Source organism: Gavia stellata, chromosome 24 (assembly GCF_030936135.1).
Source record: "Gavia stellata isolate bGavSte3 chromosome 24, bGavSte3.hap2, whole genome shotgun sequence".
Lineage (NCBI taxonomy): Eukaryota > Metazoa > Chordata > Aves > Gaviiformes > Gaviidae > Gavia > Gavia stellata.
In genome coordinates, this window is record NC_082617.1 from 13,791,390 (window position 1) to 13,801,039 (window position 9,650).

At 40.1% G+C, this 9,650-nt stretch overlaps 1 protein-coding gene across 1 annotated transcript; it reads left to right on the forward strand.

Annotated features, from left to right (window-relative positions):
* Positions 1–7,646: 7,646 nt before the first annotated feature.
* LOC104264598 (uncharacterized) lies at positions 7,647–9,407 on the forward strand. Its single transcript, XM_009821738.2, has one exon. It carries the CDS (start codon positions 7,692–7,694, stop codon positions 9,009–9,011), a length of 1,320 nt encoding a protein of 439 aa, XP_009820040.2. The 5' UTR covers positions 7,647–7,691; the 3' UTR covers positions 9,012–9,407.
* Positions 9,408–9,650: the final 243 nt, after the last annotated feature.

Here is a 9,650-nt window from a genome sequence, read left to right on the forward strand (position 1 = left end):
GTGGTTGCAGTCACCAAAGAAGAATGTGCCGCTAGTGTTATAAATTCCATTGCCATTATTACAGAAATATCTTTTAGTACAATTAAATAAAACACACAGAAATTACAAGATGGTATAAAACACAACAGAGTGGATAAGATAGTGCCAAATCTTTAATTTCCTTTTGACTTATGGAAATGCAAAGTAGTGTAGGGAAATTAGTAAAATTTGATTATTAGGAAAACACACTTGGCAGCCAAATTTAACTGACAATTTCTGTTTAATATGAATCTTTCTTGTGCACACAAAAGCCGCAGACAGCTAGTTAAAATTGTCTTAGTGCAGACTTTTATAGTTCTCACACTAAAACCAAGAGACTTGTTGAGATTTTAAGATTTCCAGTCAGGTGGCTACAGTATTTGCCTGAAAGTTCTCTAGAAGTGACTGTGTGTACACTGCAGCCCTTACTGCTCAAGTGCTTAACAACCTGAATCTACTCAGGAAGAAAAAAACAAGATGACTGTAGTGCTTTTAGGGCGGGGTCCCTCTTGACATTAGTCTACTGAAGATTATAATTAATATTAGATAGCTATAGTATTATTCATGCTAAATCTTTTTTAAAAAACAAAAAAAAAATTTAAAACCTTACCTAAAGCTTTTATAACCTATACATTTAGCAATAACCAGAAAAAAAAATATTGGTGTGGTTTTGAAAAATTTGTTTTCTGTAAATGAGAAATTCACAGATCGTGATAGTTCCCTAGTGACATTTACTGCTTATGCTGCTGAGCAGTAACAACAAGCTGAATACAGGGAAGATTTTTACTGCATTGCTAACTAAACACTTTAAGTCCACCACTTTTTCCAGGAATTAGCAATTTGGTTCCATCAACCCACATGCACAGGCTTACACAGGCCTTAACACTGTCCTATTCCAGTCTGCGTGTCTAGCACCTGAACAATCTCTGGGACCAGAATGACAGCCTCAGCCCTACGGAGTATTGGGTAGTACATACTGCAGCTACTGTACAGGCTTCTCTCTCAGAAGCACTAAATATCATGACGTGCCACTTTCATAACAATACCTGCAGTTATAATAATAGCATTCAAACAAAATAAATGAGTTACTGGCAACCTTCTTCAACCTTTGAAAAGCTTTTATAATGAAAGGTATGATCCAGGTCAGAGCTCTAAAACTGCTTTCTGAGAAGAGTCAACTGGCAGTTGCTTTTCCGCGTTACAGTTCACATCAATACAAAGCGTGTTAATGAGAAGAGATAAGCAAGTCAGAAAAGTTTATGTGCTTGTTACTTCCTCCCCTCCCTTGCCCCTGAGCTGACTTCTTTTGAAGTGAAAGGCAAGCATCAATTTAGACTCCTTTTAGAAATAACTCCACTAAGGACTTGATAAATAATAATATTTTTTTTGAGATTTCACAACATACATGTTTGAAAATGTTGACCTAATGGCTCAGCTGACAAAATGTGCTGTTAAAGAGGATTAAAATTTCTAATATTGAACTGACCTGAGTCAACATTGGGTTTGCGTGGCAATGTTTTGGTAACAGGGGCTACAGGGGTGGCTGCTGTGAGAAGCTGCTAGAAGCTTCCCCTGTGTCCAATAGAGCCAATGCCAGATGGCTCCAAGACAGACCGGCCACTGGCCAAGGCCAAGCCAGTCAGCGACAGTGGTAGCGCCTCTGGGATAACAGATTTAAGAAGGGGGAAGACATTGCTGAGCAACAGCAATAGCAGCCAGAGAGAGGAGTGAGAATGTGTGAGAGAAACAGCCCTGCAGACACCAAGGTCAGTGAAGAGGGAGAGAGGGAAGCTGTGCTCCAGGCACTGGAGCAGAGATTCCCCTGCAGCCCGTGGTGAAGACCATGGTGAAGACCGTGGTGAGGCAGGCTGCCCATGGACGTCCATGGTGGAGCAGATATCCATCTGCAGCCCGGGGAGGACCCCATGCCGGAGCAGGTGGATGTGCCCAAAGGAGGCTGTGGCCCCTTGGGAAGCCCGCGCTGGAGCAGGTTCCTGGCAGGACCGGTGGACCCATGGAGAGAGGAGCCCACACTGGAGCAGGTTTGCTGGCAGGACTTGTGACCCCATGGGGGGCCCATGCTGGAGCAGTCTGTTCCTGAAGGACTGCACCCCGTGGAAGGGACCCCACGCTGGAGCAGGGGAAGCAAGTGAGAAGTCCTCCCTCTGAGGAGGAAGGAGCAGCAGAAACAATGTGCGATGAACTGACTGCAAACCCCATTCCCCATCCCCCTGTGCCGCTGGGGGGAGGAGGTAGAGAAAATCAGGAGTAAAGTTAAGTCCAGGAAGAGGGGAGGGGTGGGGGGAAGGTGTTTTTAAGATTTGGTTTTATTTCTCATTATCCTACTCTGATTTGATTGGTAATAAATTAAATTAATTTTTTTTCCCCCAAGTCGAGTCTGTTTTGCCTGTGACGGTAATTGGTGAATGATCTCTCCCTGCCTGTCCTTATCTTGACTCATGAGCCTTTTGTTATATTTTTTTCTCCCCTGCCCAGCTGAGGAGGGGGAGTGATAGAGTGGCTTTGGTGGCCACCTGGCATCTAGCCAAGGTCAACCCACCACAGTGTGGTAAGGGGAAACGGATATTAGTCATGTAATAAACTGGTTTGCTTAGTATCAAAGTTACTGATGGATTCCTGAGGCTAGCTTAGTTGTTGTTATCTTGTTTTACTTGGGGGGGGGGGGGGAAGTGTAAAGATTTGTTAACATTACAGTTGCATGGAGGCCCATTACCTAAAGGGCACAACTGCGTAACACAAGCAGCCTCACTTCAGGCAGGAGCAGCAGTGGAGAGTTCTTTCTGGTTGTATTACTCCTAGACAATGCTGAAGAACTTCTGAGGTAGGTGAAAACGGCATAGTTCTTCTGTTGATACATTTGTATTTATTTATTTTCCCACAACTATGCTGACACATCATGGTAGAGAAACAAGCAAACAAGTAACAGTAAAAATTGTTGGGGAGTTTTTATTGTTCCCCTTGAGGTGAATTAAGCACACATTTCTGCTTAATTATAGTGAGATTTAATGAACAATGCATTGGACAGAGTCCCACTGCCATAAGTAGTTCTACAAGGAGTCTGCAAGGATGTGCCATGAGCCAACTCCCCATATACACTTGCATGAGCACCGATCCTGTGAGCGTTGGCCTCAGCCCAGCACTGAGTCCATCCCCCAGTGCCAGCTCTGCTGGCCAAAGGTGGCTCCTAAGCACTCTTACCAGCTCGATCGATTGTTACACGACAGTTGCTGTGGCATTTCTTATCTTATCAGCAAGGGAGTTTTCTCCCTTACATGGAGTCATTCTGTTTCTGGTGTTCCTGCTCCCAGACAGCTTAACCCGTTCGGCAGTTAGGCCTTCTTGCTCTCCATTCGAGAGCATTCCTTAGTCACAAATTACCATTGCTGAGTAGTTGCAATTTGAATTTCCCCTTCAAAATACTTCAGCTGTAATCAAGCCACCTCTGCAATTTCCCTTTTTCCCTCTAAGACAGCTGAAGATGTGTGTCTTTCCACAGAAATAAAAGTTATTTAAAGTAAAAATTGCAAGCACCACACTCTTATTAAGAGAGAGTTTTTATCTCTAAATAGCTAATAAAGCTAGCAAATCCAGTTTGCGCCCCAAAAATAAACTGTTCTATACTTTTGTATGTCTCCCCACCAAGTCTACTCCTCCCATTTAAGTTAGTGTTTATGTGAGCTATTAATACAGCTCCACCAGCCAATCAAGTCTTGACTCAAGTTATAGCCACCTACTATTTCAGACACCTGCTGTGGTAGGTTAAATGTTGATGTGATCATATACTAAAAGTTTCATTTTCTGGTCTCACAACTGTGCACACAATTGCTGTGTGGATTTTGTGTCATTATAAAGTGAAAGAGAGAATCTTAACAGAGGACTAAGCTTACCCGAAAGCTCCTCTGAAAAACACAGTGGGCTATTTAAGATTAGACTGTTGAAACACATTAGGTTACAGTTGATCTGATGGGAAGTATTTAAATCCTGATCTAGATAAATCTCCAAGAACATACACACACACACCCCCATAAGTAGAGGAAAATGATCATCCAGCATTCTGAGAAAAGGACAGAACAGAAAGCAAACTAATCTGCCGTACAGGAAGCGAACCAAGTCACGGGATTTCCTACAGACGGTCAAAACTACTAGTATAATTGTAGAGGAAGCAGATGTTGGGGAACAAGCAAGGTTGCAAGGTCTCTCATTTCAGTGGGCGCATAAGGCAGAATTGGAGCACTGGAAAGCATGAAGTGCTAGACAGAAAGGCTTGAAACTGTGAGTAAATACACTATCATTTGATTCCTCTTATGTTCAGGAGGGCATGATTTTGCGCGTTCTGGTGAAACATCAAGACTGCACATAACAAACATGGACTCCATTATTTTCTCTTTACGTAACAACGGAAAAATGCTGAGGTGTTGTTTAACTATGCCAGGCAAAATGGGTGACAGTGTTTTATAAAGCTTCACTAAAACAGTTATTAAAAGCAAGGCTCTTATTGCTTTGTGTGAACGAGTTTCTTGAACTTTGTGCATGTAACATACTTTGCAGTAAAACGTTGTCTTCCAGTTTCGTCTCTGTACTGCAAATGTTATAAACCTAAGCAGGCAGAGAAGGGCCAGAGTTGCTAACATATTTTAAAACTCTTCTTTTGAAGAGGAGGGATATTTTTCAGTTTCAGAGCACACAAAATATTTCCTTCAGTAACAGAGACCATAATGATATCGGACACGGTGAAACAGTGGTTATTTGCTCAGCACTGGAATGTCATCTTACATGAAGTGAGGCTTGCCAGTATATGTTCATTTGAACAAAGGACAGTACAAAGCAGTACAATGAGTATCTCTTAATAACTCCATGTGTATTATCCTTTTTCAGAATGACAGTGACTATTTCTGGTCCGAAATTATTGCTCTGACAATAATTGAGATGCTACATTTTTTTAATGATCCCAGCCCACCTAGAAAAAGACACACTTAGCATTTTTAGTCACCTAGTTCAGTGACCATCAGCTAATGGTTGCAGCCTGTGGATTCCAAAAGAGGTGGCACAAGCTTGAACCCAAAATCATATTTCATATTTAGGAATTGATGCCATCCCTTTCTTGGTAAATTTGTGTATCAGCTAATCTCTTTATTGCAGGAAGAGACTACTAGTTTTCTATTATTTCTTAAATCTTAAAAATGCAATTTTAATGTAAATTTCCCAAGCCTAATTTAATGGGAAATTTTTAAAGCGTGTTGCTGCCTGGTGTAAGACTGACAGTTGAAAACATATTTCACCAGAACAGTGTAATGATTTTTGCACTTAGCATCTGTATAAAAAAAACAACCCTGGAACCTGTATTTCTGTAAGTAGACGTGACAGAAATTAATGATGAGGAACTTTATTAGTGCTTTGTTTCATCTCACCCTTTAGTAAATTTGTCCCGTCTCTTACGCCGTAAATCATTTCCCCCCGAAAAGTTTATATCAGAATTCTCTGATATATTCCTCAGTCACTTTGTTGTTCTCTTGGATGGGAAGATTGGACCCATAAACTACTCCACTTCTACAACTTCACTGAAGCTCCTGTCTGCTGTCTTTGTTACATGCCTCTTGGTCTTCAGACCTACTCCCATCTCGGTGAATAATTCTGTTAATTTCTTCCAAGAGAACACTGCCAGCTAAATCCCACCTCCAAAGTGGGGAGAGAGAAAAAGAAAAAGAAAAGCAATTGTGGATAAAAACCAAGAACTAGAACTTAAACTGACTATTTTTCCATGTTGTTGTTGGCTTCTTTTTCTTTTGTGTGGGTTTTTTTTTCCCCTGAAGTTTTCTGTAAGCATTTTTCAGTCCCACTTCCCAATTAATACTCTTATGGAAAAAAAAACACTCTAAAATATTCTTTCTCTTAGTTTTCTAATAGACAGCATGTTAGTAATTGTAAATGGTTTCCAATCCAAAAATAGGGATAACAGTAAGTATTTGAAGAACTTTGGTGCAAGTTGATAACTGATGATGCAGCCCTACTTTTCTATATATTGTCATCTTTTCTATGCAAATAGCACTTGCAAGGTCCTGCTTAGCTACAAGTGAGCTAATGACAAAATGCATATTTAAATTTTATTGGTTATTTGAATTTTATTGGTTAACTGAGGCGGCAATATTAGAAGTATTTAAAGCAGATGAGGAGACATCTTCTGCAGAACTGAGTAACTTTAAACTTTGTGAGCATATTAGAAAAACTGTTCTGTACATGCAGTGTAATCTTAAAATTGGTGAATACCAATACTTGCATGAAAGGGAAAGATATACAGCTTACATGACAATTTGCAGAGAGCAGCAAAAGATTTTAACTTTAGAGAACCGGTCATTGTAAATCATTCAAAATAACTTCTTACATTTTTTGAGGCCAAAAAATGAAAAAGAACAGTTGAGCAACGTCTTGGATTTGCAAATTACACCAGGCAGCAGTGCTTTCATCATGTTCTTCAAATCTAGTACTCTGAAGTCAGAATAGAGCTGTAACTAAAGTGTCAATTTTGTGCATAATTAGAAAGCAGTTGTTATTTGGCTCAGATTGAGTGTATACAAAAGAAGACAGAACACCTACAGATGGTACAGACAACGGTTAATTGTTCTGATGTGGTGTTGTGATGTGTCACATTATATCATGCCCTCATGGCCACTAATAGAATAAAGCAAGGTTTGGTTTAGTTTGGTCTTGTTTTAATTTGCCTTCCATCTGCTTGATGGCTTAAGCATGTATAAATATTAAGCTGTGGTTGTATACTGAAAATCTTCATTTTCCAGTCTGATTTGGTAACATCTTGGAGAATTTGAAGTTTCCACGGCAAGGTTAAAAAGTTCAGTAGTGCATGTGGTCCCAATGAAGGGTCACAATGTTCATACAAAGTCCTACTGAAATCAGCTGCTGATTTAGAACTGTGGTCTGAGACTTGGCAGCTTCAGTGGCAAAAGCAATTTACCTTGAAGGTAATCTCAGCCACCTGAACAAGCGAAAAGTTCATTCTTTTCAAACCTCTTTTCCTAGATAATGTTGAATACCATAGGATCCTACTAGGCTCTGATAACACACTAGGCTCTGAAAACATTTTCTTTGTGACTTGGGAATCAGGACACTGAGAGACTGTGACAGGATTACTCCAACCCAATACAAAAGAATGCAGTTTGAATTTGTGTTCACAGCACCTTTTTTAGGAAGAAGAGGGGAAAGAGTAACTCTATAGTTTTACAAGATTCTCAGAATACCAAAAGATAAAGACTGTGGGTTTTCACTAACATGAAATTTCTTCCTGGCCTCAAAGTGATTCAAATTACACTATATTACCATTACTGTATACAAAAACAGCTGAAACTGTTGCACTGGGCCCAACTGTAGAGTAAAATATAATAAAGTTTGGAATGAGGAGGTGTAAGAGAATCTCTCCATTTTTTCCAAACCTGTGTGAAAGGTCAGGTCTCCATACTAAAGTTTGAAGTATCAAAGCAGTAACAACTGTGTTTAAGAGAATATAGTTCAATGCAAAACATTATTTCTTTCTGGCAAATCACTGAAAGTATGCTTTCTCTGTGTGTTTGTTTTGTTTTAGAGAAAGTGAATAGAAGACTGAGTGTAAAGGTCTATTAAGTTCCAAATTGTGAAATTCAGCAATGATACACTGTGGAAAAAAACATATCTGTGCTGTTGTTGCATGTATTCTTATTTTTGCAAGTGTTTTAATATGCTCCTGGAAAGATCCTCAGCTACAGAATAACATAACTGGAAAAATCATCCCCCAGTCAACAACTGCCAGTCCAGGCGGCCAGCTTTGTAGGGGAAAACCTGCTCAAAATGTAATAACACCATTAAAAGATAACAAAACTTTTATTATATCCCCATACTTTGATGACAGAGAAAGCAAAGTCACTCGTGTGATTGGGATTGTTCACCATGAAGATGTAAAACAACTATACTGCTGGTTCTGCTGTCAGCCCAATGGAAAGATATATGTATCAAAAGCAAAAATTGATGTTCACTCAGATAGATTTGAATTCCCTTACGGTGCAGCAGATATAGTTTGTTTGGAACCCGAAAACTGCGATCCAACACATGTATCGATTCATCAGTCTCCACATGGAAATATTGACCAGCTGCCAAGGTTTGAAATTAAAAACCGCAAGGCTGAGACCTTTTCTGTTGACTTCACTGTATGCATCTCTGCCATGTTTGGAAATTACAACAACGTCTTGCAGTTTATACAGAGTATGGAAATGTACAAGATTCTTGGGGTGCAGAAAGTGGTGATCTATAAGAACAACTGCAGCCATCTGATGGAGAAAGTCTTGAAGTTTTATATGGAAGAAGGAACTGTAGAGATAATTCCCTGGCCAATAAACTCGCACCTCAAGGTTTCTTCTAAATGGCACTTTTCTATGGATGCAAAAGACATTGGCTACTATGGGCAAATCACAGCTCTGAATGACTGTATATACCGTAACATGCAGAGGAGCAAGTTTGTGGTTCTTAATGATGCTGATGAAATAATTCTTCCCCTTAAGCACCCAGACTGGAAAACAATGATGAGCAGTCTTCAGGAGCAAAACCCAGGGACTGGCATTTTCCTCTTTGAGAACCATATCTTCCCAGAAACTGTATCTACTCACGTGTTCAACATTTCGTCCTGGCATGCTGTGCCGGGTGTTAACATATTGCAGCATGTTCACAGAGAGCCTGACAGGAAAGAGGTTTTCAATCCCAGGAAAATGATAATTGATCCACGAAAGGTGATTCAGACTTCAGTCCACTCTGTCCTACGTGCTTATGGGAACAGTGTGAATGTTCCCATGGATGTTGCCCTCATTTATCACTGTCGGGTGCCCCTTCAGGCAAACCTTCCCAGAGAATCCCTCATCAGGGACACAACACTGTGGAGATACAACTCATCATTAATCACAAATGTCAACAAGGTGCTATATCAAACCATACTGTAAGCTCAAAAGTGAAACCTCAGTTATAAGGAGGGAAGGTGGAGGGCTACTCGTATCATGGGGAGGCAGAGGATATAATTTAAAGGTCATATTAAAATCCCCTCCACATGAAGTTTACATCTTAACAGCGATTTAGCAGAACAGCCTTTTTATGCACTGGACAAAGGTAAATGCATTTGATGTGTGATCTGAATCGAGGTATCCAGGGAAGAGATTTTTCAGAACTGAAAAAATTATTTGATCCAAGAAGGGTGGTTGAGGCCTCAGTCCACTGTTTCCTAGAGATCTCTGCACATGGTTGGGAAGAGCCTGATGATGTTGTTATAACTCTTTGCAGGAAATTCGTGTGACTTACCTCTTATCAGGGATACATCCCTTTGGAGATAACATTACACATCTTTGGCTCTGAAAGTTAACTGTGTTGGGTATGCTACAATTTCAAGTGCAGTAATGAATTTTAAAGGTGGTGCAATATGCATTTAATGCTATGTTCTCCCCAGCAGTAAATGCACTGTGTATTTAAGGCCACCTATTACTTACAGGAACAAAGCTCTGTCATTTATGGCTTTCACCACTAGAAAAAATCCCATCATAGAACTCGTACAAATGCCAACATTGTTATTTTGTTGTAGGAATGATTCA

What these genes read in the sequence shown, in the direction of transcription:
- LOC104264598 (XM_009821738.2), top strand. Translation starts at nt 7,692, where the DNA reads ATGATACACTGTGGAAAAAAACATATCTGTGCTGTTGTTGCATGTATT.